The 20054-nt window shown below is 40.7% G+C and overlaps 1 protein-coding gene across 1 annotated transcript; it reads left to right on the top strand.

The window, feature by feature from the left end:
• Positions 1 to 3556: 3556 nt before the first annotated feature.
• LOC309719510 (GTPase IMAP family member 8-like) lies at positions 3557 to 17489 on the top strand (the record flags this gene model as incomplete). Its single annotated transcript, XM_082555672.1, has 4 exons — positions 3557 to 4165; positions 8278 to 9510; positions 9603 to 10903; positions 17301 to 17489. Exons 1-4 carry the CDS (start codon positions 3862 to 3864, stop codon positions 17487 to 17489), a joined length of 3027 nt encoding a protein of 1008 aa, XP_082411798.1. The 5' UTR covers positions 3557 to 3861.
• Positions 17490 to 20054: the final 2565 nt, after the last annotated feature.

Below are 20054 nucleotides of genomic sequence, written 5' to 3'. Positions count from 1 at the left end.
ATACAACAGCCCAACATTGCTATTTAGGATTACTTAGGCCGCTAGATAGTTTAGTAGTAAGACTACACACCTTTAGAGCTAGAGTTGCAAGTTCAATTCCCGCAGTGTCCAGTAAGGGTCCTGGCTAGACCCCCCCCTATGCTCAGCCCTGGAATGATGCGGCTACATCTGCAGCTCGGATACAAGCATTTCACTATATGCTGTACTGTGTATGTGACAAATGAAATTTATACTTTTATAGTGATCATTCGGTTGCTGAGCAGGTGTATTTGTGTGTTCATTGTGACGTTTACTGGTGTGACATGAAGCAGTATCAAAACAGAGAAAGTTGACAGTTTCCTCTCTCTTAAGATTTACAGACCTCCCAGTTTTCCTCCAGTTAAGGTCAATTCTGGTGTTTCCACCAAAGTAACATTATGGCTACTACATCAACAGGTGAGTTCAATCATACTTTATTTGTTAATCACACAACTATTCCCAACAATATGCAATCCCAGTTCCAAAAGCCTTAGAATGCAATGATTTGCAAATCTCCTTAACCCATATTTAATTCATAATAGATCTCAGAAAACACATCAAAAGGTTAAAAAGAGAAATTTTCATGAAAAATATTACCTCATTTCAAAGTTGATGGCAGCAACACGTCTCAAAAAAGGAACTGAAGGTTAAAAAAGTAAGTGGTACTAAAAAGAAACGAGATGTAGGAACATTTTACAACTAATGAATTTAATTGCCAATAGGTAAGTAACATGATTACATATAAAAAAGAGCATCTTAGAGTGAGAGTTCCTCAGAAGTAAATACGTGCAGAGGCTTACCAACCTAAATACATCTGCAGCACCTTAGTAATCAGTGTTTTTTTACTCTTGGTCTGCTTCTCATTCGACTTTTTGGCAAGTAATTAAATTCATCGTGTTCTATGAAATTACAAGTTGCGATCATAAAGCTCCAGGACTCCACAATTAAAAAGTTATTTCATATGGGATTTAGACTTTGAGATTGCTCTTTTAAAGTAATCTTCTCTTGCATCTCTTTATTCTTATGTTTATATTTCCCCTGTCTTTTGACCACTTGGAAGTAGAGCTGGGCGATAGAACGATAACAATATGTATTGTGAAATAACTTTTTCTCGACAGAAAAATGAAACTATTGCGATAGGCCTCATCTCTCGCTCTCTTCCTCTCTTATAAAAAAAATGAATAGCCAATACAAATTAAGTAGCGCAGAGCCAAACCAATCACAGCCGCAGCATCACGTCACGTGACTTGTTACGTACAGCTCAAGTGCCAAGCCGCACATGTGTATTTGGGAAGCAGCCAGCCGCTGTGCCGCCCGGTAATGGAGGAAATGAGTGTGCCGACTAGAGAAAAATCAACTGAGAGTTTGGGTGACCAGGTTACCAAAGAGAAGGCCAGAGAAGTTCCGTAGTGTGGAGGTATTTCGGCTATTTGAAGTCTGACAAAAAACAGAGTAATGCGCACTGTAAATTGTGCCGAGAGCATGTTCCCTCAAAGTCTGGAAATACAACAAACCTTTTTTATCACCTGAAGCAGTGCCACCCACTAGAGCACGCTCACTCTGACTGAAAGCGCTAATTCGTCATCGAAAACAACCAGGTGAATCCCTGTGAAGCAGCAACAGTCAATTGAGTCGGCTTTCTCCAGCGTCTTACCATATGACAGAAAAGCTAAGAGACATAGCAACATAACGAATGCCATAGCTTACTGTCTTGCTAAAGACATGCTACCAATAAACACGGTCGAAAATGAAGGATTCAAGCAGCTAATGGATAATAATGGATAATGGTAATGGATCCTCGTTACCAAGTCCTTGGACATAAACATTTCTCAGACAGCGCTTCCAAAGCATTATTAAATAAGTTAGTCAACTTTGTCTGTTCTTCTGTAAAATAAACTAAGATTTATTTTTAGAATTAATATTTTGTTTCTAAGTGGAATTGATAATTTATTAGTCCGTTTTGTTTGTTCTATTTTGAAACTTAAATGCTTTAGCGGCTACCTTTTGTGTAGTTTGCAATATTTGCCTTTATTTTGCCTAAACTGAATCCTCATTTTAAGTGCATCTGCCCTGTTGAACTTATTATGTGAAATAAATATTTAAATCAAAACAAGCTGCTGATTACTTCACATTTTACTTGTGAGCAACGGCACATTTAAATCTTACAAATATAGTTATTTGGCTTATATCGTGATATATATCGTTATCACATCTGACAAGGATGCCTCCTGGGCGCCTCCTGGGTGAGGTGTTCCAGGCATGTCCCGGTGGGGCATGCCTGGAACCTGCCCCAGGGCCTCCTCCTCGCCAGGAGGAGGCCCCGGGGCAGACCCAGGACACGCTGGAGAGATTATATCTCTCGGCTGGCCTGGGAACGCCTTGGTGTTCCCCCGGATAAGCTGGAGAGGGTGGCTGGGGAGAGGGAGGTCTGGGCTTCTCTGCTTGGACTGCTGCCCCCGCGACCCGGCCTCGGATAAAGCGGATGAAGATGGATGGATGGATGGATATATCGTTCTCGCCTGAAATGAAAAAAACATATCGTGATATGAAAAAATCTGATATCGCCCAGCTCTACTTGGAAGTCTATATTTTTTTTTTATTTCAACTTGGATCTCAAACTTGGAAAAAGAATAATAAGGGTGTTACGGTTGCAGTTGTAACTAAAACAAATGAAACAATTGCCACAGCTGTGTGGTTTGTGAGAGTAAAGTACCCAAAACGCAGGGAGTGGGTTGATGTGAGTGAGCGTTTATTTACAGTGAGGGATATACAAACAAAAGCGAGGGTGGTAAGGACAGAAGTAAGAAATGCCCTAAACTGGGAAAACTAATGAACACACCTGAAACACGTAGCGGGGAGATGCAGAGAAACACCAACTAACACAGGCAGACCAACAACAAGCGCAGGCAAACACACACTATACAGTATACACACGTGGAGGGGAACGAGGAATGGCAAAACAGGAGGTAGGCACAGCTGATCCTACCTGATGTGACGAGACAAGAAACACAGACCTTAAAGGTAAAACAGGAAACGCATAACAAAACCTAAAACTAGAACTCAAGAAATACTAAAGGGCTAAGGAGCTAGAAAGAGTGAGAAAGAAACCAAAACACTACAGTGACAAACCAGGATGGAATCAAAAACTAAAAGTTCAAAACTCAAAAACAAGGAGTCACCGACCCAGGACCATGACAACAATAAGTAAAAATAAAATACCTTCATCAGTATGTCCTTTCAACAAAAAGTGCTCATTTAATAAAAGGTTACTTGTGAATGAATCAGTACTGTGCATTTTTTTACAGTGTCAGATGTTTTGGAACCACTGAAGCGCAGCGGCAGCTTTGAGTTCCTTCCTCCAAACAGTAAGTAAAAGTTAACCCAGTCAACATCCTGTATATTAAAATCAAGAATAAATGTGTTTGAAGTGGTGAATATAAACATTGACTATTTTATTTTAAATTTGTAATAGATGATAACAAGTCAATTGTTAAAATACATATTTTTCTCATTTATATTTAAAAAAATCCAGTGTCTGAGCTGAGGGTCGTTCTGCTGGGGAACAGCTGGTCTAAGAGGAGCTCAGTGGGCAACTTCATACTGGGAGTGACTGTGTTCAGCTCTGAGGATAAAGCAGACCTCTGTCTGAGAGTCAAAAGGGAGCTGAAGGGGAAAGAAATCGATCTCATCAACACTCCAGATCTGCTGTCTCCTAAAATCTCCCCAGAAGATCTGACGAAACAAGTTGAGGACTGTGTGAGACTGTCTGCTCCTGGACCTCATGTGTTTCTGCTGGTCCTCCAGCCTGCAGACTTCACTGAGGATCACAGACAGAGGCTACAAATGGTCCTTGAACTCTTCGGTGATCCATCATTTGATCGTTCACTGGTTCTGATAATGCCCAAAGACAAGAGTTCAAGTTCCATTGAAAAGTATCAGCAGCATCCACAGTTAGGAGAGATTATCAAGAAATGTAGAGAAAAATTGTTGTGGCAGAAGAACCTGGAACAAGAGCAGCTGTTAGCAGCCATAGATACAGTGGTGAAGAAGAGCATGAGGGAGGAAGTTTCCAGTGAGGAAACATCGGTTTCACCCAGTCAAGATGAGGAAGAAAAAGTCTCTGCCAGCTTGGATCCTATTAGGGGCGGTGAGTCTAAAACTGTGTTTTCTGTACAGTATAATGTGATGGTCAGGTTTAAGTTCAGGGTTTTCAACAGTGTTTTACAAATCCTGCAATTTGTAAAACTGTCTGGAAACTCGTGACAACTGCTGGCTCACTACCTTTCTGAAAGAAATCCTGGAGATGACTTTTTTTTTTAAATGATCCAACTCTTAAATATAATCCCGTCCACATGTAAACGCTAAAAATGAAATGTTGGCCAATCGGAAGTATAGAAGCCTGGGAGGGAAAGAGTAAACAGGCCTTTGTATCCTGACAAAACCTTCAGTACTTCTGAAAAGTTTTTGTTTTTCTGAAAGGCAGCTAATTTTGTGTTACATTGCAAGTGCCATTTTCAAGTGCTTTCATTATTTCAAATGTTAATAACTAAAGACAGTATTTTGGCTGTTGTGTAGACTCACAAGTTAGGAATGAACCACATGCATAGAGCATACAGAAATGTAACTGAAAAAATATTACATTTATTCAAAACGGACGTCGGGATTTGGGTTTTGACAACGTCTGTGTTGAATGTAGAAACCACGTCCGAAGTTCACTCTGACGCCTCTGTCTTTCTTAACGGAGGGACAGTAACTGTGTGTGTGTATGTAAGCCTGTGAAAACTGCAGATAGTAAGATTAACAGCGGATAGACAGTATTTTGTCTTTATCCGCCATTGTTGAAATTCATCTCATGTAAACAATAACGTGGCGCACAGCGTGACGTCAAAAACGGCGCACACCTTTGATGTTGCGTGAGTAAATTGAAAATCTTCACCCTGGCAGGAGTTTTTTAAAATCTCAGCTGTCAGTGACCCAGAATGCTGTTAATGTGTAGATGAAAGGCCCAAATGCATAGAAAATACCGTATTTTCAAAAATACCCGTGTACGTGTGGACGTAGCCTAAGGTACTGTTGGTAAGAAAGGTGTTTAGCTTGATAACAGTTCTAGGAAACTATTTTAGAAAGTCATGGATTACGGAGAGGTGAGATCATCTGCGTCTAGCTGTGAACTTTCCAACTTCAGTTCGGGTTTGAACGATTCCAATTTGAAAGAAGGCGGAGCTCCTCTTCCAACTGTGGACCATGGCCTTTGATTTAGAGGTGCTGATTCTCATTCTCGCCACGTCACACTTGGCTGTGAACTGTTGCAATGCGAGCTGGAGGAAACCACCTGATGAGCCAAACTGATGAGAAACACATAATCTGAAAAAATAAGCAGAGACGAATTTCTGACGCCAACAAAGTGGAAGCCTTCCACCACCACAGCACCTAGAAATTCTGTCCATAAAAATAATGAACTGGATTGGTGACAAAGGGCAGTCCTGCTGGAGTCCAACACCCACCAGGAGTCTGACTTGTTGCCAGCAGTGTGGACCCAGCTCTAGCAATGGTTGTAGAAGAATCAAATGGCTTGCTGCAACAGGTAAAACACTCCATACCCCTGAAGAACTCACAGAATGCTCTGAGGGACACGGTCAAATGCGTTCTCCAAGTCCACTAAACGCATGTAGACGAGTAGGGCAAACTTCCATGCACCCTCAGATATCTCTGTGAGGTTAAGAGCTGGTCCAGTGTTCCGTGATTGGGACTACAACCACATTGTTCCTTCTGTGTCCGAGTTTTGACTAAAGCATGGACCTTCCTTTCCATCATCCTGGAATAGACTTTCCTGGAAGAGGTTGAGGAATGTGATCCCCATATACAGTGGCTTGCAAAAGTATTCGACCCCCTTGAACTTTCCCACATTTTGTCACATTACAGCAACAAACATGAATCAATGTTATTGGAATTCCACGTGAAAGACCAATACAAAGTTGTGCACACGTGAGAAGTGGAACGAAAATCAGACATGATTCCAAACATTTTTTACAAATAAATAACTGCAAAGTGGGGTGTGCGTAATTATTCAGCCATCACTCAGAAATGGAAGGAGTATGGCACAACTGTAAACCTACCAAGACAAGGCCATCCACCTAAACTCACAGGCCGAACAAGGAGTGCGCTGATCAGAAATGCAGCCAAGAGGCCCATGGTGACTCTGGAATCTGTCCATAGGACAACTATTAGTCGTGCATGGCGCAAAGTTGGCCTTTATGGAAGAGTGGCAAGAAGAAAGCCATTGTTAACAGAAAACCATAAGAAGTCCCGTTTGCAGTTTGCCACAAGCCATGTGGGGGGACACAGCAAACATGTGGAAGAAGCTGCTCTGGTCAGATGAGACCACAATGGAATTTTTTGGCCAAAATGCAAAACGCTATGTGTGGTGGAAAACTAACACTGCACATCACTCTGAACACACCATCCCCACTGTCAGATATGGTGGTGGCAGCATCATGCTCTGGGGGAGCTTCTCTTCAGCAGGGACAGGAAAGCTGGTCAGAGTTGATGGGAAGATGGATGGAGCCAAATACAGGGCAGTCTTGGAAGAAAACCTCTTGGAGTCTGCAAAAGACTTGAGACTGGGGCGGAGGTTCAGCTTCCAGCAGGACAACGACCCTGAACATAAAGCCAGGGCAACAATGGGATGGTTTAAAACAAAACATATCCATGTGTTAGAACGGCCCAGTCAAAGTCCAGATCTAAATCCAATCGTGAATCTGTGGCAAGATCTGAAAACTGCTGTTCACAGACGCTGCCCATCTAATCTGACTGAGCTGGAGCTGTTTTGCAAAGAAGAATGGGCAAAGATTTCAGTCTTTAGATGTGCAAAGCTGGTAGAGACAGACCCTAAAAGACTGGCAGCTGGAATTGCAGCAAAAGGTGGTTCTACAAAGTATTGACTCAGGGGCTTAATAATTACGCACACCCCACTTTGCAGTTATTTATTTGTAAAAAATGTTTGGAATCATGTTTGATTTTCGTTCCACTTCTCACGTGTGCACCACTTTGTGTTGGTGTTTCACGTGGAATTCCAATAACATTGATTCATGTTTGTGGCTGTAATGTGACAAAATGTGGAAAAGTTCAAGGGGGCAGAATACTTTTGCAAGCCACTGTAGTTGGAGCACCCCCTTATGTCCACCTTGTTGAGGATGAGAACCCCCACCCCGGCTTACCAATCTAAAGGCTCTCAATGAGATCCTGTAGAGGTGTGTGAACCAAGACAGCCCTACAACATCCAGAGCCTTCAGGAACTCAGAGCAAACCTCATCCACCCCAGGGGCTCTGCCACCAACGAGTTGTATAACTGCCTCTGTGTCCTCACCTACAGTGAGGGATGACTTTGTCCCTGTTGTCCCCAGACTCTGGTTTCTGGAGGCAGCAGCCTAAGCAGAGAACCTCACACCTTCCTCTTTCTAGCCAACTCCTCTAGCTTATCCGGTGGAATACCAAAGCATTCCCAGGCCTCATGCACTAGCTCAGGCTCCTTCCCCACCAGAGAGGTGAGAGTCCATGTCCAAGTCACCAGTCTCTGTAGCAGGGATCAGTCTGCCAGTGTCAACGTTCTTAGTACACACATTGCACCCGACCTCTATGGTGTCTTAAGATGGGTTGCCTAAAGGAGGATGGGCCTATGTTCCTTCTTCAGGTTGCACCCAGCCAGGCCCCATGGGCTAAGGCAAGTCACCAGATGCTCTCCTTCGGGTCACCTCCCATGTCCTAGCTCCAAAATGGTGCCCAGGTAACCGGATGCCTGACAGGGTAAACTGTTCCCTTGGTCTGGTAAGGGTCTTATAAGGGTCTTCTAAATGGCTTAGTGTCTGGTCTCTCACTCAGGGCCAACTTGTAATGGGACACACAACCAGGTGGCAAAAGCCCCCCAACAGCATAGCACCTGGGATCCCTGGAACACACAAGCCCCCCCACCACGATAAGGCAGCGATTCACAGAGGGGCAGATGATATTAAAAGGTGATACTGGTTGTGCGCTGTGAGTAGAGAGTGCATCTGCAGTTTTCTTGTTATCATGAGCAATCATCAGCTAACTGTTTTAGGAAAAAGAAGTAAATGGTGGTGGTATTTAACCAATCAGGTGATCTTATTAATGTTTCAAACCCTGTAACAGAATGTAGTAAAACTGTGGTGACAAAAGTCTGTGTGTCACAATTTTAAAGGTAATTTACAAGTTTTATCTTTTGTCATTTTTTTTGTTTTTCAGCACATGAACTCAGGATAATGCTTTTTGGAAAAAGTGAGAACAAAAAATCATCCCTCGAAAAGATCATCATTAGAAAGAAAGAGTTTAATATGCCTAAAGTCCTTGGAGGAAAGCAATGTCGCGCTGCCTCTGGAGAGTGGAAAGGGAAACCGCTAACAGTAGTCAAAACCCCCGACATCTTCAGTCTGTCTGTGAAAACTCTGTTCGAAGTGATGAAGAGCTGTGTGAGTCTCTGTCCTCCTGGACCAAATGTTCTGCTGCTGTTAGTCAAACCTTCTGATTTCACCGAAGAAGACAGAAAAACTCTGAATTTGGTCCTGAGCTTGTTTGGTCAAGATGCCCTTAAACACTCAATGGTCATTATAACACAGAAAGAGGAGAAAGGCAATAACTCAGTGGAAAAACTCATTGAAGACTGCAATCAAAGGCAGAACTGGTTTGACAAAAATTGTTCTGCTACAGATTATTCAGAGTTGATGGAAGAAATGAATGAGATAGTGAGTGAAAACTGGGGAAAATATCTAATGCTAAAAGAAGAGGCTAAACCCAATCTGAAGTCCAGTCTGAACCTGGTTCTGTGTGGGAGGAGAGGAGCAGGGAAGACGTCAGCAGCCAAGGCCATTTTAGGTCAGACTGAGCTTCATTCAGCCTCCAACTCATCAGAGTGTGTTAAACATCAGGGAGAGGTGTGTGGACGTTGGGTTTCCCTGGTGGAGCTGCCTGCCTTGTATGGAAAACCTCAGGAGGCAGTGATGGAGGAATCATTCAAGTGTATCTCCCTCTGTGATCCTGAGGGTGTCCATGCCTTCATCCTGGTCCTACCTGTGGCTCCCCTCACTGATGAAGACAAGGGAGAGTTAGAGACCATCCAGGATGCATTCGGCTCTCGAGTCAATGACTTCACCATGATTCTGTTCACTGTGGAGTCGGATCCTGCAGATCCAGCTGTTATTAACTTTTTCAAGGAAAACCAGGACATCCAGAAGCTCTTTCAGACTTTTAGACAAAGACATGTGGTTCTCAATATCAAGGCTAAACAGCAGAGGGATAGTTTAGAGACCATGCTTCAGACTGTGGATAAAATGAGCCTGTCTGAAAAGAGCATCGGCAAACCACACTGTTATACAGCTATAACCTTGCTACATGCACAAATGGAGAAAGTCTTGCAACAAGAGAAAATCATTAAGAGGCAACAAGATGAAGCTAAGAAATTGAAGATGAACATGATCACAGGTAAGCACAAATATTTTTCTTAGTCTGATGTCCTACAGTCTTGATATAACAACCTATAATAATAAATATAAAACTTTATGTTTATGTTTTAGGTGGTGAAGGTGGAGAACAGGACTCAGACTGTCTCAGGATTGTGCTGATTGGGAAGACCGGCTGTGGAAAGAGCTCTACAGGAAACACGATTTTAGGAAACGACAAGTTTATAGCTGCATCAAGTCAAATGTCGGTCACAACATATTGTACGAAGGCAGAGGGTGAGGTGGATGGTCGTCCTGTTGTTGTGGTCGACACTCCTGGTCTGTTTGACACAAGTTTGTCCAATGAAGAAATTCAAGAGGAGATGGTGAAATGTGTCAGTCTCCTGGCTCCAGGACCACATGTTTTCCTGCTGGTGATACAGGTCGGCAGATTCACAGCAGAAGAGAAGGAGACGGTGAAACTCATCAAGAAATTCTTTAGGAAGGATTCAGAAAAGTTAAATTTTTTTTTTTCAACCAGAGGAGATGAACTGGAGCGTCAGGGAGAGTCTGTTGATGATTACATCAAGAACAAATGTCATATTTCCTTTAAGAAGCTGATCTCTGACTGTGGAGGAAGATACCATGTGTTCAATAACTCTGAGAAACAAAACCGCACACAAGTCAGTGAGCTGATAAAAAAGATTGACACCATGATGAAGAACAATGGAGGCAACTACTACACCAATAAGATGCTGCAAGAGGCTGAAACTGCGATAAGGAAAGAAACGTTGAGGATCCTGAAGGAGAAGGAAGAAGAGATTCAGAGAAAATACAATCAAGAAATGGAAACCATTAAGCAAATCATGGAAAAAGAGAGGAAACAAATGGAACAGGAGAGACAAGAAAAAGCCAAAGAACTCCAGGAAATGGAGGAGAAAATTAGGTTCGAACAAGAGAGGAGAAGAAAAGAAGAACAAATTAGAAATGAAGAAGAAATCAATAAGAAAAAGGAAGTAGAAAGATATCGGGAGAATTTTAACAAACAGATTGAAATAGTGGATAAACAAATTCAGTCAGAAAAAGAGGAAAAGACAAATGTCGACAGAAAGCTGGAAGAAAGCAGAAAACAAGAAGAGTGGGAGAAAGAACAGAAAGAATGGTGGACAGAACTTAAATACAGAAGCACTGCTACTTGTAAGTTGTTCAGGATTGTGCTGTTAGGTAAGACTGGCTGTGGAAAGAGCTCTTCAGGAAACACCATCCTAGGAAGAGCAGATACATTTTTATCGAAACCTTTCCATGGCTATGATAAGCAAAACCGCTCACAGGTCAGTGAGTTGATAACAAAGATTGACACCATGGTGAAGGACAATGGAGGACGCTGCTACACCAATGAGATGCTGGAAGAGGCTGAAGCTGCGATACAGAAAGAAGTAGAGAGAATCCTGAAGGAGAAGGAAGAAGAGATGAAGAGACTGAGAGAGGAGCTTGAAAGAAAACATGAGGAAGAAATGAAAACAATGACAAAAAGATTGGAAGAAGAGAAGAAAAAACTTCAGCAGGAAAGAGACCAGAAACTCAAGGAGATGGAGGAAAATATAAAGAAGGAGCATGAGGAGAGGAAGAAAGAACAGGAAATGAGAGAAGAAGAGAACAGGAAATGGAAATGGAAAAATGAGGAAGAATTATACAGACCGAATTTGAAAACACAACTTGAAATGTTGGAAAAACAAATTCAGAAGATAATGAAGAGAAAACAAGAAGCCTGGGAGAAAGAACGAAGAGAATGGTGGGAGAAACTAAGACAAGAAGATGAACAGAGACAAGAGATAGTGCAAATATTGAAAAACCTTGAAAAAATGTGCATGCAGGAAGAAGAAAGGAGAGAACAAGAACGAAATCCGCTTGAGGAAAACTGTAAAATACTTGTGGAAAATCTGAAGAAGATATATCAAGATGAGGCCAGAAAGAAAGCTGAATTGACATCATTGAATGAGTTCAATGATGTCAAAGAGAAACACAAACAGGCATTACAGGAGCACGAGAAGAAACTTCAAGACAAAGATGAGAAGTATGGGCTGTTAAAGGCTCTGGCTGACCACAAGGAAAAACACCTAATGGAAAAGCACAGATAACAAATCAAGCATACTGATATAACCTTGTTAGAGTTACATTTATCATTGCTGCTTATTTTCAATACGATGTACTATATAATATCACAAAGGATTGTAATACTATATGTGACACACCACAGACCCACACAGCATTTGAATATGTTCTAACAGTCTTTAGTTGTACAGTGTGTGCTGTGGGGATGAACAAAAAGTATTTTACCAGCATAATATAATCTGCAGTATGATCATTGCTTTAAAAATGTAACAGATAGCTTTAAGATGGCCTTAAGATGTTTATGATGATGTTAACTTTGTATTTCAGATGCAGTTATAACTATTTTATACATATTGCATATCTGTGCTTATTTGAGTTGATGTTCAGGTTCTTTAAAGGTCTTAAGTTTCACTGACGTGACTGTTCAGATGATCCATGCTGAGGGAAAACTAGAACATAGAAGGATTGCAATACATGCTTACAAAACACTTATATCGGGTTATTTTATATTAAGGTTTCATTAGAGGTTTTTGATTAGAAGATTTATTTAGTAGATGACATACACATAGTCTCAGTGAGCCTCTGGTCTGGTAAAAGGTCAGAAGTGCGAGAGGTGACATAGAGGCTGAGTGAGGTCAACACACACACACATTAGTTAGATTTATTTAGAGGAGAGAGGTTAGTCATGTCTGGTTGTAACTGCAAAATTGTCTCGGTAAAAGAGGAACCGTTCCTTGTTGTCTCGGCAAGAAAGAGGAACAAGACAAAAACTGAAAGGTAGACAGGAAGTGCCAGCCATGAAAATAGAAGATGATGTTCTTTCGAACTGTGTTAAAAGTCATTGTGGTGTTGATCTGATCTATGTATAAAATGTATCTGTGACGCATGAAGGGGCGTCAGTAATCAAACCCTGATATTATAAAATAATTGTTTGTGCTTTTAGTAAGTTGAAGATCAATTGCTGTTTCTAGTGATCTTCCCACGCGTGAATTAAAATCATCGTTTGACTTCACCCGGCCGGATCAGTGTGGTTATTCTTCGATCACCTCTTGTACCCTTCCTCAATTTTTGAACCTTAACAATGCTCAATGCTTCTCTCCAGCAGCTCAACCCTGGAGTTCCCTGGGCAGTCCCTGTACACACACACACACACACACACACACACCTCTGGTCCTCAGTGTCACTATAAAAAGAGTAGCATTCATTAATGGAATACATATAATGTTCTGACTGAGAGATTTCTGAAAAATTCAGGAGAACAACTGAGATAATCCATCTACAATACGAGGTTAGTCATTAACATACTGCTGCATGGGCTGCAGTTACATCGTATGGTTTTAAAAACTGCTTTAAAACATGCTGCCGATAAATAGTGGTAATACAAATCGAGACAGGCCGACAGTGATCATTGCCTTTTTTTAGGGGCTTGTTCAGATTAAATAGAACAGGATATAAAGCCTTAAAACATGTTAAAAACACAACAGCCTTAATAAATGCAGAATAGTTTGGGTCGGCAAACGGGGTTCAGGTATGTCATCACTTAAAGACTGGATAGTTTTACGATTGTTCTAAACCACCTTGTTATACAACATAAAAAACGTTTATTTAACTCCAGGTAACCACAACAATTGTACCAAAGTGGAACAAGTAGTAGGCCTAAAATGAAGCATAAAACTTTGACTTGCATGAAATTACTATGAATATCAGCATAATTTTAGACAGAGAGCAGCACTTTGTTTAATGATGTGTAAAGTAGCCTACTAATTCAGCTGTTTGTTCCTAATACTTTATAGTATTTTTCTGACTTAATTGAAAACTTTTTGTATGGCTGTACCTGGTTATGTTAATGGCATACACGACAACCTTTTTGTTTTGACATCTGCCCTTTTTGTCTGTTTTTGATTCCTCCCCCCCCCCGCCTTCTTTCTGGGCCTGTAGTTGCTTTAAAGGTATTTAAACATATTTGTTTTCAGAGGCTTTGGGTTGATGGGAAGGTGCAGGTGCAGTTGGAACAGATTTAGAAGTTCATAGAATTAAATAAACTTTCTTTCTCGAATAACATGTTGTAGAGTTGTTGATGGGTTTAGATTTTATTATTGTCATTTGTATTAAGAAATATTTAACCATATATGCTTAGAGGTGTATAATCGATTGTGTAGTGATAGGATGTGTGATCTTTAGTGGTCTGCAAAGGCATTGTGTGCATTCCAGAGTGCTCTGGCCTTCACACCCACATCCTGGTAGCATGGGAGAGGTCGTACCTTGTTTTATTGTTTTATGGTGGGATAAACGTATCTATTTCTGTTTCAGGCTAAGTGCCTTTTGTTTAGATGAACCGCTGGACTTCCAGACCAGCAGGTTTAGGGAAGTCATTTATGGGGTCACACTCTGACCCCACAGACACACACACACACACAGTAATGCATCCAGCACCATCATTTTAAACACGGGGGCCCCGCAGGGATGTGTGCTGAGCCCCCTCCTCTTCACTCTGCTGACCCATGACTGCACTCCATCATACAGCTCCAACCTCTTCATCAAGTTTGCGGACGACACAACGGTGGTGGGTCTCATTAGCAACAGGGATGAGACCGACTACAGAAGTGAGGTGAGACGCCTGGCCACGTGGTGTGTTGACAACAATCTCTCTCTGAATGTGGAGAAGACGAAGGAGATTGTTGTGGACTTCAGGAGAATGCACACCCAACATTGTATATTGTATAGCTTTCTTGTTATATGTAAAATTGTATTGTATTTATTTAAATTTTTACTTTTTAATTATTTTACTTGCATTTTTTAATCACTCTCTTATATTTAAATGTTCATTTGCTATTTCATCTAGGGTTTGAGAGTAACGAAATTTCTATTCTCTGTATGTCCTGTACATGTGGCAGAATTGACAAATAAAGTTGACTTTGACTTTGACTTTGACACACACACACACACACACACACACACACACACACACACACACACACACAGTATTCTTTGTTCACATGTATACCTATGTAAGACGTCATATGTTAATGCCCCTATGTATATTCATGTAACCACAATAAAAGGAGTGCTATGGGGAACCTGGCTGAGAGTCTGACGGAGGTCAAGTGGTGGAACGACACTTGGCTCCAGGCAGGTCTCCCTCATGCATGAGTAACAAAAAGAACTTTGCCTACTTGTGTCTTGATTTTGCTGTGTAGTAAATTGTCATGAACGTTCCAGCGAATAAGTTCAAACTACAAACCTATCATTTGTTGTTTTTTTCCCCTTTCTAATGCCATGATTACGGAGCCCCGCAGGGGACATGGGAGAAATAAAAATTAAGACGGACTTTTGCGAGATCTCGCAAAAGTTTTGCTTTCCAGTCTCTAAAATTTCATTTGAAGGACAGAACTTTGAAGAATGGACAACATTTAGTTTCAGAGGTGCCACCGTATCTAAAATAGATTTACATTGATTGTTAAAAGACAAAATTAGTGAATCCATATCATTATGAGCCATGCGACAGTCAAACATGGCAGAGAACCTTCTAGCAGCATCCTGTGTTATAATCCGCCTTTGAATCATCAGTTTAGGAGGTGAAGGATCCACGTAAAATGATAAATTAAAAAATATGCAGCTATGGTCACTCACATGGACATCTTCCACACATACATCATGTATATTTAAACCCAGGGAGAAAACAAGATCAGTGTGTGGCCCTTTGTATGTGTGGGGCCAGAAACTGCTGCTTAAAGTTAAAAGACTCAGTGATAACACTGAGCTCAGCAGCAATATGAAGGTTTAAGTCTCCCAATATTACAACCTTCTACAGTTTAATGATCGATGTCAGAAGGTTGTTAAATTCAGTTAAAAAGACCCCAGCAGGTCGAGGAGGTCGATAGATTAAAATACAGTAAAAGGTGTTCAGAGAACCGACCTTAGTCATCTGTGACTGAAATGAGTAAAAGGAGTCTGTGTCATGGTCCTGCGACCATGACTCGGTGACTTTGTGTTTGTGTTCTTTATTGTTATTACTTTCATTATTATTCATGGCTGTTTTGGGATGGTTTGTGTTTTGGGATTTTAGATACTGGGTTTTGGGTTGGTGCTCCCTCTATTGGTCCCTGGTGTTAGTGTTCCCCTGTCTCGTCAGGTTAACCAGGTCCAGCTGTGTCTCCCACCTGTGTGTGATTTCCCAGTGTCTCTCTGTGTACTTATAGTGTGTGTTTTCCTCTGCTCCTCGTCGCGTCGTCTGTGTTCCTACTTGGTGTAATCCTCTGCGTGTTCTCCCTGCTGTTCTCCCTTCATGTTCATGTTCATGTTCAGGTTTGCCACTCCTCTGTGTAGTTTATCCCAGTTTAGTTTCGTCCTTAGTTCTGTTTGCCATCTCCACTTTGTGTTTGTTATTAACAATAAATCACCCTCACATCTGAATAAGTGCTGCGTTTTGGGTCCTCCTTCCACTCTCCACACGGCCGCTGCCCCGGACCGTGACAGTCTGGGTTCATCAGTCTGCATGTGAGTCTGTCCTGGTAAACAGCAGCAAGTCCTCCACCCGAAAGACACGGAGTTCCAATGACAGAGCAGCCAGCCGGGCAGATTTCATTCAAGTGGACATAATCCTTATTTTGCTGCCATGTCTCAGTCAGACACAAAAAAGGTAAAAAAAAAAAAAAGTAAATGAAAATTAAAAACAGGGAGTAGGAGGACAGGGGGAGGAGTGCTGTGATCTTAAAAAGAATTAGATTAAAATGTAAACATTACCATTAGATAACATCTATATTTCGTTGTGATAGAAGAGAATTTTGAGATGACGTTTGTAACTGACATGTCCTAATATGTTATCAGGTATTTATCATTGTGTCAACTTGTCGTCATGATTATTTATTGGTTGTCAATTTGCATCTGCCTGCACAAGAACTGATTTGAGATGATTCACACCAGAAGCTTTTAAACTTTGGATGATGGTAAATGAAAATCAGAAACATTTTTTCTCCGGTTGTGACAGAAATACAGCTCCAATCTGTGTCTGCAGCTGTTACATCATCAGCTTCAGCTCTAATCGCCTGAGGGGCTGACGAATTTTTATTTCTGTTAATTATTAATCAGCACTGTTCCTTCAGGTCCAAGGACGGAAAAAGAACAGATAAAGTCAAAAATGTTAGAAACATTTTTAGAAAAGTCTCTCAATGACCTTCACCTGGTCACTTGTCATTAGGTGCTCTGAGGGTATTATTTTAGGTCACATCAAGATCCCCAAAGATCTTGACAACCATCGGTTCACCTGTCGGGAGAACAGATGTTTGGAGGCTTTGGCACACTTCAGGGAAGAGATACCAAACCATCTACAAACCAACAGACTAAAGAGCATCAAACATACGTCCAGATAACCAAATATTCCTATACATCTTTTTTTTTGTCTTTTTTAAAAAAACTACTTTTACCCCTTGCGGTTGGTTGATACTCACCAAACAACCTTTTGATCTTTACTCTGCTTTTAAAAGGTGTGTGGTCCTCTGCGAGTTACACAGTGCAGCTTATTTCTGCATTTTGAGACCTGACCTCACTGAAGCTTTCCTAACTACGTGCTTTAAAAATCCGGACCAGGCGTCTGAGGAGCTCTTGATGTTTGAGGTTTATCCTCCACAAATATCTGTAGCTGCACATTTTGATCAAATCTTTTAAGGGACGATGGAGCCCAGGCTTTTTTTTCATGAAACTCCTCTTTTTGGATGCTGACAGCAGAACCAGCAAATGATCAAACACTCGTTCTCCGAAGAGTTTCAGGACTTTGCAGAGTCTCTGTTTGTGATTCTCTGTGAAGGGTTCAAGCTGCAGGATGACCACCAGCAGAACGACCCTGATCTCAGACACTGCAAAGAAACCATAAAGAAAGCAATGAAGACAACAAAGGGTAGAAAATTAAGTTAAAGATTTACTTATTGTTTAAGTTTTTATTAAAGTCCTCAAAAGAGGAACCAGAATGTACCCTCCTCATAACTACTGCTTAAAACTTAAAAGGTTTGAGTCATGGTAACCCAATCTATGAGACCGTTACTGATCTTATTTCCTTACTTAAAGTGTAGCCACTTCTCATGTCTGTTTGTCTACGACTGTTTCAGCTGACTGCACTGACTGTTTTTAATAAAACTCAGAGTTCAGTCTGAGTGGCTGCAGATCATCTGTAATAGTAATGTGAAGAAAATTTGGTAACTGAGCTTATTGAGTTTGTTTGTTTGTTTGTTTGTTTTATTTTAGGCCTGTATATCCAAGACCAGTGTGAGGATCACTTTTTATCTTGTTGCATCATTTTGCCTCTAATGAAGGAACGTGTGAGTGAATCCAAACAGAGTTTTGATCAGAAGAAAGCATCGTGTCATTGGCCCAGTGTTTTAGTTTTTTGGGATGTTTTGAGCTCATAATTTGGATTTTCAGATCTAGTTTGTGTTTTACTTCTGGCTCTAATTCTTTCAGTACTTTATTGTTTCTTTATCTTTCTGAGTTTCCCTTTGTTTGCAGTCTGTGTCATTATTTTCCGTAATATTTAGTTATCGTCTTTTATGATAATTTTCCATCTACTCTATTATGTTCTGTTTGACTTCTGCTGTCTCCTCAGTTAGATTCTGTTCAGGCGTGTCCACTCTGGCCTAGTCTCCTCCTTTGTGTCTCCCTCTGTCAGCACAATGAACGCTGTGATTCTGACTTTAATCTGTTGAGTAGCGATGGACAAATAAAGCTCTCTGAAAGATCTGAAGCTTATATCAAAAAAAGGCTTCATTACTCGAAGCTTTTCAACACAGTTCTCTCTGGTGACATCTGGTGGCCAATAATATGAAGAACCTGAATCTACAACTTTAAATAAACTGCTTCATTGTGGTTGCCCGGCCTACAGACCTCAGCTGACAGCTGTAACATCATGTGACAGTTCTGTGTGATATCACAATAATGTTGTGGTGCTTTGAATGTGTATTTTTGGGGGGTGAACAAATATTGTTATGTAATAAACAAACCTTCCTTGTTCGTGTGGTCTCCCTTTGCTTCTGGCTTCTTGACATTTGTAAACATAAAAGAGAAAAAAACATTATATATAATAATATACAGTACAATCTTATCATAGGCTGGGAGTAATCCTTCTGCTGTGAGGTTCCTTCGTGGTTATGTACAGGTACGTTTATATATAATATATTATAACTTGTGTGTTTCCCATTTCTTATTTATGTTTATGACCTCAGCCTAGAATTTTTTATGAACTGGGAAGTGAAAGTGAAACACTGAGAACTCTTTGCGTGGCTTTGTTTGTGACACGAATGATAGAAAAAGATTCATGAGAATTTATGACAAATGCAAAGTGGCTAAGTCATGCTCAGTCATTCATGAAAAATAAAAACTCAGCAACAACCATGATGTCAGATGCATAGTTTTTATTTTTTTCTACACTTTTTTTACTCAAACAGATTTTATGAATCTTTAATTTAAAAGTTCATTTTGAATGCATAAAAAACACAGCAGACGATGTCACTGCTTTCAGTAAAGAGCTGACGTTTCTTCTGGACTGTGGTCCCCACAATAAACATTAATGAGTGTCGGGTTTGGGTCATTTTCAAAGACTAACACCTCACTTTGTCTTTTAGTTCTTGAATTCTTGAATTAGTATGAAAAAGAACAGTTTGACTGCCTGTATTTAAAGAAGCAAACCTTGCTTTGTTTGGAAGATGGTTGTGAGCTCTCTGCACTGGGAGAAAAATAATGATTCTAATGTGAATGTGAAAATATAAAAAGGTCAAAACAGGCCAACCTTGATCTACACTCAAAAAATGAAACTGGGTGTTTGTTACATTTACAAGAGTCTAACTTGCAGTTTAAACAAAATAATTTCATCTTCTATGTTGAACATAATTAAATCACGCAGGATCTGTATCAAATTCAACAACTTAATTTGTTCTTGTTGAGATGACAGGATACAATCTAGTAAGAGTGGTTAGTTGCTGGATTTCAAACCACAGTAAAATCACTGGAGTTATAAGAGACAGACAACTACACACACACCACATGTATGCTATCGCTATTTATTGTGGTTTAAGCTGTCAAGTACAAAAACATACAGAAAATTCTGCATCAAGCCTTGAAATCATAGCTTTCCTACTTTTAAGTTTGGATCGACAGCTCAGTGGAGCAATCAGGATAGTTTGCAGTGGGTTCTGTCTGTGGTTTTCTCCCACCAGGACACCATGTAGTTACTGGGATTAGGTTAATTGGTGATTCTAAATTACCTGTAAGTGTGAAAGTGAGCGCAAATGGTTGTCTGTGTTCGACTATTTTGAAGATGATTTACCCAAACTTGGCAGCAACACTCAGCAGCACTCCAATAAATCTGACCTTTGACCTGCTGTTTGGCTGGAAGCGACACCTCTGAAAGAGTTGGAGTTACTGTCTGTAATGCTTTATGGACAACATAAAAAATGATGAATAAACTTCACACAATCAAATGGGATACTT

This window comes from Aulonocara stuartgranti (genome assembly GCF_965226115.1).
Source record: "Aulonocara stuartgranti genome assembly, chromosome: 12".
NCBI lineage: Eukaryota > Metazoa > Chordata > Actinopteri > Cichliformes > Cichlidae > Aulonocara > Aulonocara stuartgranti.
The sequence above is the reverse complement of the archived record's forward strand: the minus strand, read 5'-3'. Positions and strand labels throughout refer to the sequence as shown.